We start from the raw sequence: 24520 nt of genomic DNA, 5'->3' as shown, positions 1-24520 counted from the left end.
TTCTCTCCCTCTCTCTCTCTATTGCACACACACGGAGCATTAACTAAATCAAATGCCACAAATGACCACAGTGGATTATCAAGACAGTGTGTGAGAGTGAGACTGAATTCATGCAGCTTTGAGAAAGATTATTTGAGGGAATAGGATTACAGTTTAGTCTGACAGTTTAGTGCTTATTATGTCATGTCAGAATGCTTTTTTTTTTTTTTGGCTAACAGGAGATAAAAGCATATACTTCAACTTAAACTGCCAGCTGTAGATTGAAATCACTTAATCACTCAATCATAATTCTACTGAGCTCCAACAGCTGAAGCTTAATTCTGCACCTCTTCTATCCCACCATTAAATACACACAGAAGTATAGCCTTTCTGCAGGAAACTGCTTTATTCTGACTGAGTAGCTTGAGTATTTTGTATTTAAAATTAACTTAACTAATGTTAATAATGAAGATAAGCAGGATGATGAGAGTATAATTTTAATTTTCTCTGTCTTCACAAAGGATTCTTTTAGATACACTGATGATATTTACTTTTTTTTTCTCTTCTTTTTTTTTAGCTTTGTAATCATCACTAGATCAAAGCTAGGAGCAAGACTTTGCATTGACACTGGGAGTCAAGAAATGATTTGACCATGTAAACATTCAAGATTATTAAGAATATTTCTTGTTTTTTTTCATAGTTTCTTTTTCAGATAGTTTCTTCTTTCTAGAAATAAACCCTTGAAATAAGCAAAATTATCTGCCAACAGGACAAGACCATTTTAAGTTTGAAATTATTAAAATGTCTTACATATGCTTAATTATCTTATATTTCAGATCATAGTTAAATTATGCAATTAGCAGCATTTAGATACAGCAATTCACTTGCTATAATATAATCTGGCTGTGACTGAGAGTTGGGTAAATTACTTAGGAAATGTAATCTGGTACTCAATACAAACTACATGATAAAATATATTATGCAGGCATTTTAATTAATATGTTTATAAATTAGTGTTTTAATCAGTGTGGCTGGGTGCTTCATATTTATTCTATTATTTGTGTTTTATGTATGTTCTGTGTTTTTTGTTCATAATATTTATGTTTTATATGCTCTTAAGTATATACAGCACTTTGGGCAACTCTCATGTTTCCTATGTGGTTTAAAACATACTTATTTACTTACTTGACGCTTAATTTGGGGTTATCTTTCGACTACTTCTGATTTAACTGGCTTTCATATTTCATATACTTCTGTGTGGAAAACGCTAATATTCTATTGATATAATAAATGTTAAACCTCAAAGAGGAATATATACTGCAGTGTTTTTATTACCAAAAAGAGGTAAGTTCAAGACTTTGCACAGCTGTCTTCTGTCTAGACGTCTTGTTTATACACCTGTTAGCAGGTATACACCTTTCATATAGATGCACATTGAGGTATACAATTACTGACTGTAACGCAGGTGCTGTTAAGTGCTTTGTCAGTCCTTTCTACCAAAACCTCACATACCCTGTCAGTGTTATCAAGTCTGCTGTGCTGGGAATGGTTCACAACCCATGGTAGTGGTTGATTATGAATGGTGAAGAGGTGGGCTAACAAATTCTTCCTAGCAACAGCTCATAGAACCAGGGTCTATGGTTTGATTCAGAGCTTGGGTTACTCTCAGTGTGGAGTTTTGCATGTTCTCCATATGTTCGTGTGGATTTCCTTCCCATTCAAAAGCAAGTGGATTGTCCTGTGCTGGAGTGGTGTCCTATCCTGTGTGTTCCCGAGGTAGGCTCTAGATCCACGGCAGCCCTGAGCAGAAGCTGTTACTGAAGATGAACGAAAGAATGAACATATTTTAGGTGTAAGTTATAAACAAGCAACCTATAATATAGATACTGAAATCGAAAGATACCGATGAAGGATATCTGGACATTCACGTCAAGAACTCCTTGCTGAAATAAAACAATAGAAACCCTCATAGAATGTGTGATGGTTTTAATGGTTATAATGTGAATTGTATTGGTTTTAATGGAAACTGTAATGGTCCCTGCAGGTCTCTAGTGGTAATTTGTTGATTTCTATTGGTGGCATGTTATGTCTAGTGGATACCATTAAGGACCAGTAATGGTAATGGTTTTAATGGTTAGCTGATGGTTTGTAATGGTATTTGTAGTGGAAACCTTTAGAATAGATGGTTTCTATTGTTTTTCAGCAGGTTGGGCCTTGTAGGAGGCACTGTACTTTTGTAGTTTTGTACTGTCTTGTGCTGTCTGTCATGTTAGCACTGTGCACTTTATGTAAATATGTGTAGTCTCCTGTAGTTCTGTGTTTGTTTTATGTAGCACCTTGGTCCTGGAGGAACATTGTTTTGCTTCACTCTGTACTAACTAGCTGTGTATGGCTGAAATGACAATAAACCCATTTGACTTGAACTCGTCACTGTTTAATACTTTGTCATAAATGTTAAGAGGACACGTGTACTCAACAAACAAACAAACAAACAAGAAAAACTTTTGGAAACAACCCCGTACACACACTCAGCTGCCTGCTGTACTCAGAGAGCAGCTCCCACATCCGCGTTGCTCAGTGACGTCACGCCAGGCTAAAACAGGAAGCGCTAATCTCCAGGGGTTTTCGCGGCTCGTCCACAGGTATTTATTCTCAACTTTCGGCTTGTAGTTTCGCTATAGTGTGTGAGAGCTGTCTATTAAACGCTGCAGCGACACACAGCTATATCCCTTGCATGTAGCACAACCCCTTTAAGGTTTGGGGTGATGTTGTTGTTGTTGTCATGCTAAGCTAGTTAGCTAGCGGCGGACAGTGTGTCAGAATGCAGGTGATACGGATGATGACATGTCTGTGAACGCGCGCAGGATCTCTCCGATGCCGTATGTGTTTCATCTCAGCACTCATCGCACTTCAATAATCTTTATTCAATATTCACGTTTTCTGTTTTAGCGTCCCAAGCGATCGGGCTTCAGACGTGGTGTGTGTACTTTCAGCGAAACCTAGAAAAACTGCCCAGCTCCAATCGCAGCGAGTCAGAAGACCTGCGCTGGTTAGCACAACAATGCCTGCCGGTAAGCAGTCGCGATTTCTGCACTGTTTCATCCTCAGAAAGCAAGAAAGCAAGAAAGAAAGGCAGAAAGAAAGCACCAGGACTGCTGGGGGACTCCTCACACTGATGTGCACAGCTCTTACTCTCCACTAAACCTGTCTGACTTCTGTAAACAATAACATCTCTGACGTGTAACAACAACCTAGGCTTGTTGTTTTAAAGTTGCCTCTCATAGAAGACTTGCACACACACACACACACACACACTTCTCAAAATAAGAGTAGTCACTATTAGATCCAGAACTTTCAGACAGATCCAGAGAATCTGTATTCACTTTATAAGCTTGAGCCTTTTTTAAGAGTGTGAATAATTTAATAATAACAGTAATAAAACATGTAATAAGAGCATTTGTACATGTCTGAATAACATGTTTATGGTCATCCTCACAGTGACTTGCTCTGGTTTTCTACATAGTCCTTATTCCAACTGTACGAACATGGATTTCTGTACAACAGTGGACCAGTGTGGTCTTATATAACATACTAATACTATATAAATTCTTATGTAACTGTTACTGACAGTTGAAGGAGCTCAGATACACTATAAAGCCAAAAGTATTTGGACACCTGACCATCACACCCATATGTGGTTCTTCCCCAAACTGTTACCACAAAGCTGGAAGCATGCAGTTGTCTAGAATGTCTCTGTATGCTGTAGCATTACAATTTCCCTTCACTGGAACTAAGAGGCCCAAACCTGTTCCAGCATGACGATGCCCCTGTGCACAAAGCGAGCGCCATAGTCAAACATGGTTTGCCAAAGTTGGAGTGGAAGAACTCGAGTGTCCTGCACAGAGCTCTGACTTCAATCCCACTGAACACCTTTGGGATGAACTGGAACACTGACTGCACACCAGGCCTCTTCACCCGACATCAGTGTCTGACCTCACTAAGCTCTTGTGGCTTAATGAGCACAAATCCCCACAGCCACGCTCCAAAATCTAGTGGAAAGCCTTCCCAGAAGTGTGGAGCTTATTATAACAGCAAAGGGCGATTAAATCTGGAATGGCATGTTCAAAAAGCACATATGGGTGTGTTGCTGAGGCGCCATATACTTTTAGCCGTATAGTGTTTATAAGGACAGACTTACGCGAGAAAATATACTCCCCCTCTAAATACTTGAATTGTCCATCATTCTTTTAAAAGAATGTAGAAGTATTTAATCATGTTTTCAACTGATAGTTACCCCTTACCATAATCCTGATAAACGTACTATTTAGTGACTTTTAATTTATTAAGTACTGTGAAACTAATTAAGGTATGCAGCTACATTTGAGGGTGAAGATTTGCATCCGTCACGGTTTTAGAATGGAAGAAAGAAGATGTACCTCTGTTATATCCAGTAGGGGCTATGAAAAACATTTTTGTTGGAGTTAGCATCATTATTATTCATCTCAACACAGACAGCTGTAATGCAGTCATTTTGGGAATGAAATATAGTTTCCCCAGAATCATTCCTACACTTAACCTGAAACAATGCAAAGACAAGGGGACACTAAAGGAACACCTGTAACACCTAACACAGTAAATGTTTTGGTGTTATAATGAAGACAAAGCAAAGATTCATGTGTAAGGGGAATACAAGCTTATACCCTTGACAATATGACAGCGAGAAATAAAGTATGGACCTCCTGATGAAGCCATATAAAGTATTTCATAGTTTAGGTTTATTAAATAGGGCTCAGATGCCTTGGTTATTTAAGAAACAGTTTGACCAAAAGTATTTTTCCAAAAATCTTTATTCATTATGCCTCAGTGGGGTTCAATAAGCAATGTTTTAGAATTCTGACATGGAATTTTTAGGCCTATAGTATTTTTTGACAGTCCTTTTTAGGAATACATCAATTTGATACTGATACTATGTTAGGTCCAATACTAGGCCAAAATATTGGATCAGTTTTTAGATCAGATTTGTCATATGATCTACTTCCGTATTTCATGCTGTAAACTGACACAATGTTGACTGACACAATACAGGTCTTGCGCATGAACGTATCTTAAAGCACGGTGTCTTCACGCCTGTGATCCTTTGCATTACTTAGCAACAGAAGCTTGCAGAGAGGCGGCTCGGTTACTAAGAGTGAATAGTCTGTAGTACTTTTCCATCATTCTGCCTGATGCTGAGTGCAATCCTCAATAGCAGCTCGATCACTGAATGGCTTTTTCACATCTTATGTGTTTCTATTATGCTACTAGACAAAAATGTCAAGGGAATGAGGCCCAGGGATTGTGAAAAGCTGGTGTACAGTGTACTAGCGTAGCACTTAAACATGTGACATGTGAAGGTCAGAGCTTTTGAATTCACACACTAGTCCTGGTGGCTTTTCACCTTGCAGCAGGAGTATCATGTCTTTGTACCTACAGCTTGTATTTAGCTTGTACGGTCAAAGTGCTGCACAAATGCGTGTAAGCCAAACATTCTCCCTTTCTGTCTGTCATCCTGTAAACGTTTTGGTCAAATGAATCAAGGCTCATTGGTCATTGTGTGGATATTTGAGAAACAACTGGTGACATTTTAACTCAGATTAGACTTGGAATTTGTTCATGCTTCCATATAATAAGAACTAAATCCCGATGGGGCGTGCTGTTATAATAAAATTAGCCACAATGGGGTGGTGAGATCAGCCACATGCGAAGCAGATTTTCTGTTTCCACCACAAAGTGGATTATTTTCCTATAACAGCACATCCCCAAGGGTTTTATTCCTCTGATACCACAGTGACTCACACATGATTATACATTATAATTTATTAATGAACAGCACGCCATGTTTTTAAAACATTTATATTTACGTGTAATGTTGTGGAACATCCGTGAGACAAGTTAGTTCCTGTTATCACTTCTAGCAGCTACGAACAGTCGTTTGCTCATCAGCTTCTCTTTTTTTTCTTTGTCTTGAAGTTGAAAAGACAACAAAAATGCAGCGTGTAATGTTACTTGAGGAACCAGGAAGTGTAAAACCTCTGTCCCCGTGGCAGAACACTTACTGTCTGCTAGAAAGAGCTAACACTCGAGACTTTTTTCCATAAGTGTTAAATAAACATCTTCATACAGATAACTTCACCATATAAATGATTAAACTTTTTTCGTTAAACTTTATTTAGTTTGTTTATTGTTAGTTTTAGATTATGAGGCGTGTCCACCGTGCAAGTCACTGTGAATGAGCTATTACTGTATAAATATAATATATAATCATGTAAATTACAGCCTGAGCTACTGTGATACCGTGCTGTTATAGAGTATTAATCCTCAGCTTCTGACAGATTTAGATTCAGATTCAAGAATTCAGCACCAAAATTGACTTAAATTCAAGGTCATACTCACACATAACTGTCCTGAGTAGCATGTAATGCCTGGTTTATACCTCTCTGGCCACATATTTGCAAGCATGATGCATGGTTGTCCTCCTACGTACTTAACGTGAGCGTGTACACTTAATGAGCAGTGTCACATGTACCAAAGTAGAATTTACAGAAGAGGGAAAGCTTAAAAAAAGGTTTAGTGGCAAAAACAAAGCTCAGGTCAATGTTTTCACAGTAGGAAGAATAAGGAGAAGACAGCACTGTGGAACTTTGGTTTGAAAACCGCTGAGGGTAAAAGAAACCTCAGGTGATAAATGATAAACTGAGAGACCAAACGTCTTGTTACAACATTTATAGATTCGCAAATGGACATGCCTCCTGCTTCACCCAGTCAGCGTGTGCCTGCAGACTGCTGGACGGACAGCACTGTAGATAGGCACGAAACACTTTTAGCTTTTAGGAAGACATTTTGATCAGTAGTCGAGAGAGGTGTGTGTCTGTAACATGGCTGTAATTCAGGGACTGTATGGATGTTAACACAACCAAGGAGTCTGTTTCAACAATTATTTCACCGTGTTCTTCAGATATTTCTATGTTATTAATAAAAACAATAATCGTACTGACCAGTGTGTTTTTGAATCTTATATACACGCTGTGTATAAATCTGGTTCATTGTAACATGAGGTGTGAAAGTGCATATGTGTGCAAGATGGAACATGAGGAAATAAAGCAGATACATACATTACAAAAGTAAGAGGGAACCTACAAATCATTACCGTGTCAGTTGTCTCTTGTGTTTCTCTCTCTCTCTCTCTCTCTCTCTCTCTTTCCCTCTCTTTTACACACACATGCACACACACATATACAAAGAGAGTACTTTGACATGTTAATGTCTTTGGTTGGAAAGCGGTTTGAGCCTTCTTGCTTTTGGAACTTGTGTGTGTGTGTTTTTTTTTTGTTTTGTTTTTTTGTGTGTGTGTGTGGGAAGTGAGCGAGCAAGCGAGAGAGAGTTTGATCTCCAGGTCTGTTCAGTGTGTGTTTGATCTACCCTCTGATTTGTGTTCATGTCGGTCCTTGGTTTTCCCTTTGGCATGGCCTCATTCATATGCGTTACGGAAAACTCGCTCTAAAGATGGATTGTGAGCAAAAAAAATAACATGAAAGCTTGGAGCTTTGTTTTTATAGATACATCACACACATCTGCATCCTTATTGCTCAGTGTCCTTGTGCTGGTGTTCTTCCTGAGGAAAAAAAAAAATCCTTGTTATTAAACGCATACAAGTTTGTATTATGCATAAATATACCATTCCTTCTGAGAGTATTCGACCCCTTAAAAGTAATCAACATTTTTGTAGATTACAAATGATACTTGCACATTTAAAAAATATATATTTTTTAAATCAGTGTTTTCTGTACTGATTTGCGCACACTAAATTAAAATTCCAATATAAATTGTCTTGGCAGATTTTAGCTGGTTTTGTGAAGCTGGATGCATGTGGGCTGCAATTTCTAAAAATTACCCACAGATTCTTGATTTTGTTAAGAAAACATTCATCCATGCATCCATGTTTTTTTTTGGTGCTACTCCAGTGGCGCTTTGACATTGTGCTTGAGCTCATTGTCCTGCTAGAAGGTTAACTCCAAGCCTTCAAGCTTCAGTTTCTTAGCAGACTGCAGCAGGTTCTTTATATTTTGCTCTGTCCATTCTCAGGCATGGCTTTGTGTTGGGTTTGTGCCACACGTGGAGCTTTGAGTTCTGGCCAAAGGGCCATAAGGCTCCAAAGGGTCTCTCAAAACATTTCACACATCTTACCTGAGTCATGCTTTCCGACAGCTCCAGATGGTTATTCTTGAATAATGGCTTCTTTCAGTTTTATGCAGAATTGATTTGTTGATATTGTGCACAATAGCTGAACTTTTAACTATTGAACTATGTAAATTATTTATTATAATTAAGTTATTGTGACTTATGTATGGTTTCCCTTACACATATGTGTCTTGTCCAGAGTCCTTTGTGTAGATAGTGTGATGTTGGGATTGTTAACCCAACAGTTTACTCTGGGAGAGCTAAACTGAGAGAGCTTTTAGTATTATTTTGTACATTGTTTCTACTTTTGGCCTGGATTGTAAACTATAATTTAATGCTACTATTATATTAAAGGAATAGATTGGCCGAAAATTAGACATACCCAACTTTGGGCACGCTGCTCAGGAACTAAATTACAGAAGCAGCCTTCACACAGCACGTGTGTTGGCTGATCGACTGCATTTGGGATACAGTGAATAATGTGTATACACACTTGACTTGGGTATTATGATGTTCATTCTCATGCTTTTTCTCCAGGTTTATTGTGTAGTCCATTTTTTGAAGATTGTATTTTTTTAATCTGTTCAAACTGGATCAAGACATGATTTAAATACTTCAGTATTATAGACACACCCCTTTTGGCTTGAGTGGCATGATGACACAGTGGGTAGTGTTGCTGGCTCATAGCTCCTGGGTCCCCAGCTCGATCCTGAGTTCAGGATTACTGTCCTGTTAGTGTTACTGTGGGTTTTCCTCCATGTTCTCTGGTTTTCCTCCGGTTTCCACACACATCCCAAAAACATGGCGATAGGTGGATTGGCTATTCCCGCCCAGTATTCCCCGGATAGGCTCCGGATCCACCATGCTCCTTCCCTGACCAGGATAATGTGGTTACTGAAGATGAGCAGTATTTGTGTGAGTTTGTTTGTCCTTGTGTGCAGGTGTGTTCACAAAAGCAGGACATTTTAGTATCGACTGGAGAATTTGCCACACACACACACACACACACACACACACATTTGGCTGCTCCTGCAGAGAGAGAAACACAGCAGGTCCGACCCTGGCATACACACACACACACACACAGCCTCTGTTCTAATGCAACTACAAGTAAAGTCAGTAAACTCAGTCCTACACCGAGCTGAAACAGTTCTCTTTGCCCTCAAGCTGTCCCTAGCCTTTAAAGCGCACTCAGATCACTTGTGGCCTCAGTTCACTTCCCTTTCACACTTGTTCCTTTTTGGACTGACAGCAATAACTGTTTAGATTTGTGCATAAATGACTGTCCTGACTGTCTCAATTGGTCTTACTCTTGCATCTACCTTTGCCTTTTGCTTTTCTTTGGCTTGTTCTGACATTGTATGGGGGTCCTGTCAAACCCCTTTGCCTTCATATTTTCAGAAAACTGTTGAATCACTTTAGTGTTTTTATGAGTTGTAACTAACTGGCTGCTTATATAATCATCACTCCAAATGTCCAGGAGAGAAACTGTCTCCTCGCACTGCCATGTTTTAAAATTTTGCGCTCAGCTCAGCTGTAACATCACAAAAGTAAATAAGAGGAAAACTTTCAGATCAGAAAGGTTATAGTAAAAGCTATTATTTTGAGAAATGCACTGTGAAAGCTTTGCATACCTCCTGAAATGGTGTGGGTTTGGTTCGCTTTTTGGAGGTCCAGGTTCATTGGAAGCATTCACACACAATCCCCTCTGAAAGTATTGGAACGGCAAGGTCAATTCTTTTGTATTAGCTGCACGCTGAAGTCAGTGTCACTGAAGTCAGGTTCATGGGCACAGACTCACTGACCTGAGAAGAAATTCCTTTTCATCTTCAGCTTACTAGCAGATACCTGAATGTTTTGCACTTAAAATAGCTGGTATTTGTAGCTATTCATGATTCCCTCCACCTTGATAAAACCCGCAGTTCTGGCTGAAAAAAGGCAGCCCTAATGCATGATGCTGCCACCACCATGCTTCACTGCGGATATGGTGTTCTTTTGTTGAGCTGCCTTTTTTTTTTTTTTTTTTGCGCAAAACATACCTTTTGGAATTATGGAATTATTATACCTTTTGGAATTGGTCTCATCAGACCATACCACATTTTGCCACATGGTTTGGGGTGATTTAGATGAGCTTGGATGTTTTTTGTGCGAAGGGGCTTTCATTTAGCCACCCTACCCCACAGTCCAGACATGTGAAGAATATGAGAGATTGTTATAATATGCAGAAAGTAATCAGTACTTGGCAGATATTCCTGCGGCTCCTTTGATGTTGTCTTAGTTTTATTGGCAGCCTCCCTGGTATATTTTTGTCTTGTAAATTTTGGAGGGACGTCCTGTTCTTGGTAACATCACTGTGGTGCAGCATTTGTTGATGATGGCCTACAGAGTGCTAATGGTTTGGAAATTTTTTGTACTCCTCTCCTGATCAATTTCCTTTTGACAGTGACACCCTGTACAGGCTTTGTAAGCTCTTTGCAGACCATGGCTTCAGCAGTCAGATGAAACCAAGAAGATGTCAAGCAAATCCTACAGAAACAGCTGGTCTTTATTTGGAGTTAATCAGAATAATTTAATTGGTGACTGCTGTATGATAATTACTTTTGAACATGAGATTGAATGTGATTGGTTCATTCTGAACACAGCCACATCCCCAATTATAAAAATCGTGTGCACACTTATGCAACATTTTTCCCTAAAATTGTTTTTCACATAATTTTTGTATGTCACATTGAGGGTGGGAAAATTTCTGACATGATTTATCTTGGTTTAATTTTTTAATCACAGAAACTTGCCATTTTAACAGGGGTGTGCAGACTTTTTTTATACACTGTAGTTTAATTTACTTTAAGACTACCTGTTCCAGTACTTTTACTCATTTAAAAATTGGGTGGTCTGCCATGTCAAGTTGTTTAATACATCTAGATGTAAATATCAGGAAATGAAAGCTGAAATTCTGAGCGATCATCTCATATTCATCTTTTGACCTCAAACACAAATGTCCTCTGTGTAGGGGAAAAAAGAAAAAAAGAATTGGAAAAGAATTGGCCTTTCCGTTCCAATACAGGGGACTGTATGGCCCAGATCAAGGGAGAAAAGAACAGAGTCTTCTTAAATTTGCTGAAACGGGGACATTCTCTCTGACACACACACACACACACACACACACACACAGGCTTGGGGTTATGGAGTTATTATTAGCTGTGAGACAAGAGACCTGGAAACAATAGTAGAGTTAGTAATAACATTAGTGTTACTAATGCTTGCCGGATTGTCTGTGTGTGTAAGAGCTAGACTAACTCCAACATATAACGTCTGTTTAGAGAGGGAGATGGGAAAAGAGGAGTAGAAAGGGAGGGAGGGACAGCAGGTACATAAGACCTGCAAGGTCAGAGAGACAGTGGGGTAGAACGAGTTGTAAAGAGAGTAGAGTTAGGGATAAAGAGACCACTGAACAGCTATGGACGGCGAGAGCCATTATCCTGGTAAGAGTATATTGTCTCTGTGTGTGTGTGTGTGTGTGTGTGTGTGTGTGTGTGTGTGTGTGTGTGTGAGAGAGAGAGAGAGAGGGAGACAGACAGACATACAAACAGACAGACTTTTGATATTATAGTAGTTTTTTAGTAGTTATTGGAGGGCTGACAGAATTATAGATAAGAAAACGTGCTCATGGCAAGAAAAAGGAAAGGGAAATAAATCTCTCTCCCGTTGTGGCAGACTAACATAAAAGAGAGAAGTGGAGGGAAAGAATGAGTTCTATGTGGTTGCTCTTGTTAGTGGTATAAAATATTTTTACAGTGTAATGTACAGTGTTGGCTCCTTCAAACATGATTATTTAATTGATTCATTGTGCCAAAAGCGCCATCATTCACAGGCTGTGTGTGTGATTGGCCAGTTCACATGTCAGTCTCAGAGCCTGAACATGTGACTCACATGCAGTGCAGTTGATCTTGTTGTGCTTCATAAGAGGTCGTCTGATGTTACACAGGTTTTACCTAAGAACGAACACACACACCTATATAGGCACTAGGGGTATAACCGAATAGACAATACATTACAAACCATTTTTTAAAGAAAGCTTGAGCTCAAAGACTTGAAACTAGCCCTGAATATTCAGACATGGGAAAAGGTAGTCACATGTTTCTTATTTTTTCGTTTTTTTTGTGGAAAAGAATTTGACAGTGGTGTGTATTTCTGCTTTGCATTATCTGTTATACATGGAACCTGTCACAGAACAAAGATTTTTTTCATCAGTGGTTTGCTCCCAGTAGCCCAACCTAAACACTGCCTTACTGAGCACCACAATAAAACCATATTTCTGTCATATTTCTGTACAAACAATAGAAATGTATTTATATTTATATAGCTTATATGCAAACTGTGCATCATATCACATGGCATTATATCTCTGCTGGGCTCTTCAAAAATAATAATTTAACTAGTTTTAAAATATTAACTCCTATGTTTATAGCATGTGTTTTTCACCTTTTTTAAATGATTGATTTCTTGTGTTATTAAAAGAAAATCTTCTTGGAAAATCCTACAGCCATTATAATGAAATGCTGCTTAATGAATAATAGTGAGATAATAATGAACTGATGCATGTCCGGTGTGGTTTTCTGATCTTTCTGGAATGTAATAAACCCAAAAACTAAAGTAAATCTGATAAAATAATATTACGTGGCTGTTGTTGTCATCTGTAAATAACAGTTTCTTGATTTGGGGAAAAACGTTGTTTTGAAACATAGTTAGCTTGCTTTCTCAGTCACATTAGACAGATGATGGAAAGCTTGCCAGCAGGTTCCACAGGGGATCTGGTTCAGGAGTTGAATAAATATTTTTTATTTTTATTATTATTTATATTTGTGTTTTTTTTAAATGAATGGATACATAAAAAACTAAAGTTGTTGTGAATGAAAAATTACTTCTATTTCCACAAATGTCCGGTTTAAATCCGAATATGAAAACAAATACGAGTATTTTGAGCACAGATACAGATACAAATACTGATAATGACATTGTATTACACTTCTAACAGGCACACACAACTGTACTGTTCTATACTAATACAGGTGCTTTGTGTATCTTAAATGTCATCACGGTACTTTTTTAATTAAGACCAGAAAATATGTTTTCTTATTCACATAGACTGATGCATCATTTGTAGCATTGTAATCGTCATCATTATTATTATTATTATTGAACTAATAACTGCTTTTATTTATTCTTGCTTTTCTCATTTGAAAAACAAAACAACTAAATGCGAAAACAGGCACAAAAATGTTTTAGAATTTTAGAGAAAAACAGAAAATTCTAGTTCTTTAATTAAAACATACATGTAGAGCAGTATTAACATTTACATTTACATTTACACACACACACACACACACACACACACACACACACACACACACACACACACACACACAACAGGGTCAGGAAAACCTTTTCTTCCTGACTGGTTTGACCTCACAGAGGTTGACAGGTGAAGCAGTAGTGGGATTGGTCAGTGGGACTGTCAGTCACAGTGGGAGGTGGGAATAAGGAGGTGTGGCATGTACAAATGTGCGCCTGGTTCACAGGTGCGCAGGTGTGTGTTAGGCTTGTCAGCTCAGAGTTTGTGCTGGGAGGAGAAGTGTTTAAAGACGTTTAAGGTCTCCGTGTGACAGCTGTCGTTTCTGGGAGAGGTCAGAGGTCATCATGAGGAGGTACAGGCCGGTGCCACGCTCGGACGCAGATGGAACCTTCAGATACAGACGTACTAGGGACAGGACAGCCTTCTTTTCCACACTGGGTACAGAGTTTGTGTGTGTATGTCTGTGTAATTGCTGCTTAAAAGTTTCTGATACTTGATTGTTGATTCTAATACTTTGATTTCTCATAGACTGTTACAGCATTAATTAAAAAAAACAATTTAGACACTCAGTATGGATACACACCTGTAGACTTGGGGTATGTTTGTCTTGGGGCAATTCTTTTATCCATTTATGCAGAAATAGGGTAAAAGCATATCTTGGTATAAATAGTATTATAAATAATGCATTACACATTCTCTCTCTCAATCTCCTTCTCTCTTTCAGCCTCTCAATGAGGGTATCATATGCTTGATAATGATCAACCCTATTTCCACTTCTCAACTTACAGTACCGCATCCACACACACACACACACACACACACACACACACAGACACATACATACATACATACACACACACACACACACACACACTACATGATAAAATAAGATTTTGTACTGATATTGCAATGATATTAGCAGTTGACCTGTGCTATTAACATAATGTCATCTACTCATGTGTATCATCTGAAATAAAAAAGAAAGTCATAAAGCTGCTTTCACTCAGAGTGGTGTGGGTGGGCACGCAGGAGATCCATGGCATATAACTAGAGGGTCTGCAATATTTAATCAATATCAAGCACTGTTAAAGTTCAGGAATCCCTGGATTACAGGGGGGGTGTGTAGTGTAGCCTTCTGCCGTATCAGAGTTTCATATACTAATATTGTAATAGTCTCAGAGATTGAAACAAGTTTGTAACGTTCATGTCATCCTAGTCTAGAAACCAAGCTGTTATCACACCCTTTTCACAATCGCCTCTCCCTACACATCTGCAAACGACCTACCACAGACCATTATTTTTGCATATGTCATTCAAATGGTCTCTTCTTGGTGGTTCCTGGCCAGACTGACTAATGGAAAAATACAAGACTCTGGAAGCTTGGCTTGTGAGATTAATATTGTCATAATAACTACCAAACAGCATGCTGTCTGGTTCTAATACATAGTGGAAGTGAATGTGCTCTGTGTGTGTGATGGCTGCATCATATGTGTGTGTTTTTAGTGAGGGAGAGAAATGCGTTAAATATGAGAGGAGCCTAGTGGCTGGTTGGATACTCTCAGATTTCTTTTTTCTCTTAATTATTAATTAACCTTTCACACACACACACACACACACACTCAAACACACACCAACCTGCTGAACTCTAATCCATGTTGTCACTAGTGCTAGTTATTTGTACAAAACTAAATCTAAATAAGCAGTCAAAATTTTTATTTATATATATATATATATATATATATATATATATATATATATATATATATATATATATATATATATATATATATATTTAGTGTTAGTCTTCTGACAAAAGTACATGAAAGTTGTAGTCATATTTTAGTCATTTAATTATCGTTAGTTTTAGTCTATAGTTAGTTGGGAACAAAAACTACAGCAATCCAGTCAACTAAATTAAACAGTTGTAGTCAACTTTAAAGCTTGTTACTTATGGAACTCGTACTTGAGTCACCCGGATACCTTCTACTGCATGTTCACACATGTACCAAAACCTTTCAAGTCACAAAGTGACATGTGACACAGTATTTGCAATAAATACCACTGTCATACAGCCATCTTTCCTTGTTTGCCAAATGTCAAGAAGAATTGACACACTATAGGATTAAATGGAAAGGTGGTCAGAGATAACTACCATACTTATGCCACTGAGGGGGGCAGTATTAACCTTGTTGAATGTGGAGAAAGTGCACAGTGACGCTCAGGTATCAGCAGTGCATACTTGCTGTAATAGTATGTCTTGGTGTAATGCCCATAATGAGGAGATGCACTGCAAAAACCAACATCTTACCAAGTGAAAATATCTTGAATATAGTCAAATTTATTTAGTATTTCCTATTATAAGGCGACAGTAAACCAAATGTAAGACTATTAAATCTATTTTTAGACATTTATACTTATTTTAAGCTTTCCATTTTCTTATTTTATTAGCAAGAATTTTTTCTTCTTTCTAGAAACAAATGCTTAAAATTTGCAGAATTACCTGGCAATAGAACAAGTCTATTGCAGGCTTGAAATTAGAGCGTGAAGTCTAGAAATAGGTTTAATGATCTTATATTGGGTTTATGGTAATCTTACAGTAGGAACTAGATAAATTTGACTATATTCCAGATATTTTCACTTGTTAGTTCTCATTTTTTGCAGTGTGCTACTTATAGATTGCATGGAATGTTAGGTGTTGGGCAGCCAGCCCATCTATAGACCATGATGATGTTGTCTATCACTTGGTGTGCCAGCCTTTGCTTGGATAAATAGGCCTATCAAACCCCTCAAATTGTTAAGTCACAGATGAACAGTTGGTCTGAGGACTGGATGGCTGCCATCCAGTCTGAAAACTACCATAGGGCACCTACTGGGCACAAGAAGGACTGCTCTACAGCCTCACCTTCATGGAACACGTCAAGGTTAATTGATTGTTTTACAAAAAATTGGGTGATGTGACAGAAATCCTGGGTTCAGTCACATGGTCAACACAGAGTCATATGACCACCAATGCATGCAATATAAGCTTATCATCAGAGCAAACAGTTCTTTCAGTCTTTTTGCTGAAGTGATTGCTAGCAAGAACAGTTCAATCTGGTATCTTACATAGGGTCATAAAGAGGGGTCTTAAGGGGGAGATCCAATGCCAGCACTAGTGAAATCATGGTGGAAGTTTGAGCACCCAGAGTGATGCTATCTGCAGTGCTGTAACATGCTGCAACTGCAGCTACATACACCTGGTGTAGATGGGAATGTGCCGCTCTCTAGCAATCACTAATGAAAAGGTAGTATTTGGGGAATTGGGCGTGCACTGGTTCCAGTCAGGCGGTGCACTTGTACTACAAGAAGGGCATATCTTTCTTTGTGGCATTTGGGGTCCAGCTGTAGGTCAACCCAAGGAGACTTTCTCTGTGGCTGCAATGAACAATTCTAAGAGTCTTAACAGGAGCTGGTACAACACAAGGAGATCTGTCTGAATCCGATTTGCAAAGCATAATAAGCACCTCATTGTTTATGAGAAGGGTGGATTTGTCCCCACTTGGCCTGCTTCTTGGTGATGGCCCATAGGAGCCAGTCACCTAAGTACGGAAGTATCCTAATCCCTCTGGACATCAGGGTGGAAAAGGCCACTTGCATAAATCTCACAAATAACCATGGTTGTTGTTCTTCCTCTTTCAGCTGCTCCCGTTAGGGGTTGCCACAGCGGATCATTGGTCCGCATATTTGATTTGGCATAGTTTTTACGCTGGATGCCCTTCCTGATGCAGCCCTCCCCAATTTTATCCAGGCTTGGGACTGGCACTGGGAGTGCACTGTCATGTGCAACCCCAGAGGCGGGGTTTGGTTCCCCGGCTGGGAATCGGACCCGGGCCACGGCGGTGAGAGCACTGAGGCCTAACCACTAGTCCTCCAGGGACCCTTTGTTTTATTTAAAAAAAAAAAAAAAAAAATGGAAGCTTTGCTGCTTTCCAGTGGCTCCTGTGCATATCTCTCCTTTCTCTCTGTCTTTCAACACACACCCCTCACTAACAGAGAGACCGACACACACAGAAATAACAGCTTGTTAATATAAACCAACAAATAATCAGAAGGTTTGCCATATTAATTTCTCATTCCTCCATACTCCTGCTGCAGACTCCTGCTAAACCACACCCTGACTTGCCACAGTAATGTTTTGAATTGGAAGGCCTGTTATTGGAAGGCACACCTTGAAAACCTTGAAGGCATCCGTGTTCTTGGACAATGAGGGCATGAAAACACATGTGCAGATCTATCTACGTGAGCCAGTCCTGTGCTTGGATGGCATAAAGGGTCTTTAGGAACCAGTTCAGCCCCCTGAAATCTAGAATTGGGTGTTAACTGTGATCTTTCTTCTGAAGAGGGAAGTGTTTTTATTAGAACCCTTTGCTTTGAAACCAAAGGATTTGTCTTAAGAGAACAAAGTTCATGCGTCAGAGTGACAACGTTGTTGGGGTTTTATATTGACAAGGCTCTGAACCCCAAGATAGTTGGGGGTGAGTGATATTGTCTTCAAGACTTACTGTAGTTGATGTAGTTGCTGTCCATGCCTGTAAAGCATCCCTCAGCCCTTCATGTAAGTCACTTGCAATCAATTCTATGAATTTTAATATGCAGTCATGGCAGAATATGCAGACAGGGCCTGTTTCTGAATGAGAAGGCTCTCATTCATGTAATGTGTACTATTCCACATTGTGTCTTTGTGAAGCTATTTAGGCAGCATTTCCAACTCTACCCTGAAGGTCCTGTAGTTGTAGTTATGAATAAGCGATTGTTGAGTGTTTAAAGTGACCCACACATTTTCTGCAAAGAACGAGTGCATTACTTGGATTTCACTGTGAGAGCAGTCCCGTGTGCACAGTTCCCTCTGAGCGCATTGCCTGTAACTCATCTTAGTTAATTTTATTGTAGAAACACTGACTTTTTCCATCTTAGTCAAAGGTTGTAGACAAAAAAGCTGGTATGACACACTTATACATGTACAGTTCTCCAATTAAACACACACACACACACACACACACACACAGAAAAACAGTATGATCACCATTATTGATGGAAATAGATACGTCTGATTGTTTGGCTGCAAAGTCACATTCAAGGTCACAATGGATATTCTTCCTTCATTCCTTTCTTCCTTCTTTCCATCCTAATTGATTGGTTGGCAGATTAGGAATTTATTAAAGAAAACTACAAATAATACAACAAATTCAATTTAAAAAGTATAAAAGGTATGTTATGGATAATAGTTATATTATATACATGGACTTGCCTTTTGTTTTCTAGACAAAATAAAGCTTAAATATAGAGTATATATCAGTACGGTACATGCACAGGCACTAAGGTTGCTTTGAGGACTAAGTAATCCAGACTGGTGTAAAGTGCAAGGCCTGAATAATGCGTCATGGCTGTCACATGGCTTTATGTATGAATGCACACTGAAAGATGTCTCTCGCTACAGGTGTGTGTGGATGTTGTGGGCGATGTCGTCCCCGCTACAAGCGCTTGGTGGATAACATTTTCCCGGAGGACCCAAAGGTACTACTACCTCAGCGCCACACACACACACACACACACACACACACACACACACACACACACACACACACACACACACACAGGGTAGGAGGGCTGAGGTTTAGAAAAGAAACATGTTCTGTGTGGAGAGTTTTGTACAAACTACTTATTTAAAGGTTCTGGTAATTTTCACTGTCTCTTTTAATGCTTTTGTTCTTCAAATCTATTGTAGATTACAGGAGACCATTTGTGTTGCTTTTTAATGCTATTGAAACAGTTATTTATTAAATGACAGGATCATTTTACTTTGCCTGCCTTTATTTTTGGTGCAGGATGAAATCACAGACAAAAAAATACTCAAAATAAGATAACACTTAACTAATCCAAGGCCATCTGTCCACGACTGATTAGGATAACTTTAATGGCTGCTGTGAAGCAGATGGGAGAGGTTGAACAGCCAATTGCTATGACTTTCTCAATCTGATGCCAACCTAGTAATAATTAGAATTATTGCAGATTTGAAATTTTCTTAAAAAAAAAAAAAAAAAAAAAAAAGAAGAAGGATATGAACAAAATGTGTATGTCCTGTTATGCTCTTTTAGCAGTTGGTTCAAAAATGGTCCAATAGTGAAAGTTTAAATTCAGGCTATAGTCAGGCTAGCTGTAGATAATATGTAACTTTTACTTGCAGGTCATGTAATCCAGCTAGATGAAAAAAATAAACAAAAGTAAGTGGCATCAGATACCTTTATATGAATTCTCACACCCTATCCCAATAATAGTGGAATATGTTTTAAATCAAAATGTTAGAATAGGCCTGAGATTAACTCTATGATGATTAGTTGTCTTTTGATTTTATCCCACTGAATTAAAACATAGGCATAACATTAGTCTAATAATGCACATGTATCTTATGAACAGTTTATCAGTATTGAACATGTAAGTAAATTAAATTGCCTTTTAGACTGTGGCAACGTCATTCAAATAATAATTGAAATAAGTGAGGCAGTGTTGGGAAAACTCATTGGATGTCGCTGAATTCTAGAAAACAGCCAATAATGATGAAAAGTCTGGTTTTGACCAAAATGCAATTTTTCTGCCGATGTTATTTCTAATTTAAGAAAACATAGGTATATTTTAGCAAAAGATTTGGAAATTATTTTATTACTTTCAGCTCGCAAAGATCACATTTGATAAGGAGCCAGTTTATCAAACATGGAGCTAAATGCAGCCACTCTGCCTAACACCTTGCTAGCCTAACACCTTGCTAGCCTAACACCTTGCTAGCCTAACACCTTGCTAGCTCACCGTGCTTTTCTCAAACAATAAATGTCATGATTTAACAAATTTTTTGGGATAGTTGCATGCCATAGAGAAATGGGCATGAGCCTAAGCAATTCTGTTTGTAATCAGATACTGATGTCTGATGCACATTAAAAGAGCGCTTATGGACTCTGTACAGGTGACAACAGAAAACATTTTAAAGAACTTTGCTCTAAATAATCACGATCAACTCAAACAATTGTGATTAGGAGATTATGTATTAACTGTAAAAGGCCTGTATTAGAGGATTTTGTCCATTGATTTTAACACCTGTAAAGAGGACTCTTCCTCATATTTACAGTATAAGTTCTCATTACCACAGATTTATAGTGTGCAGCTGCAGTATGCACGTAAACACACACACACACACACACACACACACACACAGAGCCACTTCCTTTCACTTGAGCGCACCTTTAAGCATGGATGATATGCTCAGGGACATGCTGCTTTCACACTTTCACACTTCCCTCGATTGCTCAGGGGAGTGACATGTAGAGTTGGTCAGAGGTTCATTAATTAAATTAGCAGCTGTAGAGCTGTGGGACGGAAGTGCTCTGGGGTGATGTGGGTAAACGCTGCTCTTGCTGATTTGCACCAACAGGCCTGGTAGCTACTGCTCAGTGAGAATTACTCAGCTCCTTATTGGACATCCCACAGCTTAAAGGCATGCTTCAGCCAAAGTTAAAAAACAAAAACGAAAAAAGTACCTACTGATGCATCTTTGACAAGGCTAGTAACCCTTACCAAAAAAAAAAAGGCTGTGATATCTTGAATGAGATTTCCCTAGTTTGAAAATGGAAAACCTCTATTTTGGAGGTGGTAGTAAATTATTTTAGTTTAGTTTAGTTTAGTTTATGACTGCTATTGTATTTATTATCCTACACATGAATGGGTAGCAGACAGGATTAGTTACCACAGCAGGGATTCCCAGTAGTTGTGTAGCATGATGCTTGCTGGGTATTTTAGTGCCAGAACATTGATCAGCAAAAAACACAGAGGCTGAGAGGTGCAATACTCCCCAAAATATTATCACAGTATGACATGACAAACAACATAAAATGCTAGGCTTATACCTGAATTTCTCATGATACCTCTTCATCATTGTTTCACTTTCTTTGCTTTATCTTTTCTCCACCTCTATTTCTTTCTCTTGTTTTTCAAGGATGGCTTGGTGAAGTCAGACATGGAGAAGTTGACATTCTTTGCTGTATCTGCTCCAGAGAAGCTTGACCGTATAGGAGAGTATCTTGCCGAGCGCCTCAGCAGGGATGTGGTCCGACACCGATATGGGTGCGACACACACGCACACACACTCATAAAACCAATGTGCATATACCGTGCTGTTATGTACTGTATGTGGAGCTGTATGACTAAGTGTGTGTGTGTGTGTAGGTATGTGGTGATTGCAATGGAAGCACTGGATCAGTTGCTGATGGCGTGTCACTCACAGAGCATCAAACCGTTTGTGGAGAGCTTTTTGCACATGGTGGCAAAGCTGCTGGAATCCAAGGAACCAGACCTGCAAGTGCTGGGGACCAACTCCGTAAGTCTCAAGTTGTGGTGTGCAGATAAATGTATCAGTATATCAAGATGCTTTCTCGATAGATTGAGTGAAGAAGAAGAAGAAGCTATGAGCTGGCAGTGGTCTCTAGAATGACATTTCCCAGTTTGAAAATGGAAAACCTCTTGATGACATATATTAGAGGTGGTAATAAATTTTACGATTTAGGGCAGATACCTGAAATAAGCACTACAATTTTTTTTTTTTATACATCAATGGCTATCAGTCAGGATTGGTTGATTACAGCAGGGATTCCCAGTGGTTGATTAATGTTGTTGTTGTTGTTCTCTTTTGGCTGCTCCCGTTAGGGGTGGCCATAGCGGATCATTGGTCTGCGTATTTGATTTGGCACAGTTTTATCCCGGATGCCCTTCATGACGCAACCCTCCCCAATTTTATCCGGGCTTGGGGCAGGCACTGAGAGCGCACAGTTGCATGCAACACCAGTGGCTGGGAATCGAACCCGAGCCTAACCACTAGTCCTCCAGGGACTCCTCACTGGTTGATTAATGTACACTGGATATTTTAGTGCCAGGACATAAATCAGCAAAAAATTGTGAACACTGAAAACTCTTTCATTTGAATTATCTAATTTATCGTTAATTGACACTAATTGATCATTAGTGTCAAGTGTAAGTAAAGTAACACTAATTAAATATATATTAATAAGAGCAGATTGTAGTTATTTACACAGTTATAATTTTCACAGAGAACAATGATGCTTGAAAGTATACAATTGATCCATTGTTTGGAGAAAAAAAAAACTAATGAGCCTAAATTTCATCCTGGGTAAAGGCTCTAGTATTGGATCCAAGTGTGAAAACACAACCCAAAGATTTAGGCATGCACCGATAGTTGATTAGCTTACATAATGCAATATTCAACAGGAGTAATATAGACAGAACAAGTCGGACTTAACGCCAGCAGCCTCCGCCATCAAGTCTAGTCCTTCTTGTTAACATTTAACCACCTATTCTTGAGATATTGCGCTAACGATAATCTCCAATGGATGGACAGACAGACATAAAAAAGCACTCTGAGGAGAGGAAGAGAGAAATAGTGAGAGACGTGGTGAGACAAAGGGGGAAAGATCACTCTATGTTAATGCCCTTCGTCTGTATTCTTGGTCAGATTTAGTTCAGAGGGATCTAAAATAGCGGATGGGGAAAGAAGCTGCATAATTTAACGGTGAATGGAAGGTGTGTGTGTGTGAGAGAGAGAGAGAGAGAGAGAGAGAGAGAGAGAGTAAAGTCAGGGTAAAGTGCTATACAAATTAAATTGCAGAAAAGAAAGGAGCAGGGCAGAGAACGGAAGGACTAAAGGAATTAACAGCTAGGTGGGTTGATGGTGTGAAATGCGCCACTGAGAGAATTCCGAAGCACTGATGTGTTTACACTTTCTTTTTCAGAATTTCTAGACTTTATATTTCCATCTCTTTTTTTTTTTTTTTTTTATTGTGAATCTCTACCCCTTCCAGTCTCTATCACCACCTTCTTGGGCTGAAGCAGATGTGTTAAAGCATTGAATCACTGAGTAGTACATTGGGATCATGTGAACCTGTGTAATACCCAGGGAGCTTTTCAATCCTAGAGTTTTCTACAGTAATGAAGGAAGAGCGTGGAGACATTTTCTCTCAGGGTCATTTGGAAAATAAAAGGAAATCTAAAGGCTGCAACCTGAGTCAAGGAAAACATATCAATTATAAATAAACACCATCAATTATTAATGGCATTATACATAGAATAGGATGGAAAAAAAATCCCACGTTGTAGCTCTGGAGGTGCATTCCTTAAAGCAGGATTAATGAGTTAGCGTGATTCGAGATTTTCCTTTTCCAAATACAGATTAGACAAAATCCAGATCAGTTTCTCTGACGCCTCTCTGACAGCTCTGACACTCACCTGGTAAATAACGGGTTGAGTGGAGTTAAGCACATCATCATCTGCAGTTTTAAGTGTTAGAGAAACTGATCATATGTTTAATCAGTAATATAAATGTGGCCAAAAAGATTTGACTGCTTGTTGACTGAACTCTGAAATATGACTCTCTAAAACATCACATATGCAACTGCTTACATGTAGCTTTTGTGTGTTGCTTGTCATTTATTTAGAAATTGAATGTCATAGCTTTTTGTAGATGCTGAACATCTTAGTGCCCTAACTTTTCTTTTTCACAGACGAAATGTTGTAAATCTAACATGATTTTTGAATATGCTTATTAAAAGCCTTATAAAATATCAGTGAAATTATATCCCAATGTATAGACATGTCTGTGGAATGCTATTTAGTAAATATAATATCGGTAAGTTGCTGGCCTTGGAACATACATACGACATGGCCTTGGATGCTCCCATGAAATATGTCTTATTAGAGAAAATTAATATACACATTGCATTACTGTACTCACCATTTTGCAGCAGAATCTGTTTAGAATTTTTAGTGGCAATTTCAATAATAAGCTTATGGTATCATTGTAGTTTTAGTTACTATGGTCTGTACAGCTTTAAGTCTAAAATATGTATTCATATGTATATTTAAAAAAATCATTAATGG

The 24520-nt window shown here is 38.7% G+C and overlaps 1 protein-coding gene across 2 annotated transcripts in view; it reads left to right on the top strand.

Annotated features, from left to right (window-relative positions):
- The first annotated feature begins 2256 nt into the window (after positions 1–2256).
- efr3a (EFR3 homolog A (S. cerevisiae)) overlaps positions 2257–24520 on the top strand; it is a 61067-nt gene continuing 38803 nt past the window's right edge. Inside the window, exons 1-5 of one of the 2 annotated variants that reach the window (XM_053227461.1) lie at positions 2257–2621; positions 2929–3050; positions 19026–19102; positions 21570–21697; positions 21800–21950. In XM_053227461.1, coding sequence (XP_053083436.1) covers positions 2431–2621; positions 2929–3050; positions 19026–19102; positions 21570–21697; positions 21800–21950 — 669 coding nt within the window. In that variant the 5' untranslated portion in view covers positions 2257–2430. The remainder of the gene's footprint in view (positions 2622–2928; positions 3051–19025; positions 19103–21569; positions 21698–21799; positions 21951–24520) is intronic. The other variant, XM_034314658.2, reaches the window with a different exon arrangement.

This window comes from Pangasianodon hypophthalmus, chromosome 21 (genome assembly GCF_027358585.1).
Source record: "Pangasianodon hypophthalmus isolate fPanHyp1 chromosome 21, fPanHyp1.pri, whole genome shotgun sequence".
NCBI lineage: Eukaryota > Metazoa > Chordata > Actinopteri > Siluriformes > Pangasiidae > Pangasianodon > Pangasianodon hypophthalmus.
Note: the sequence above shows the minus strand (reverse complement) of the source record. Positions and strands in the feature narration are given on the sequence as shown.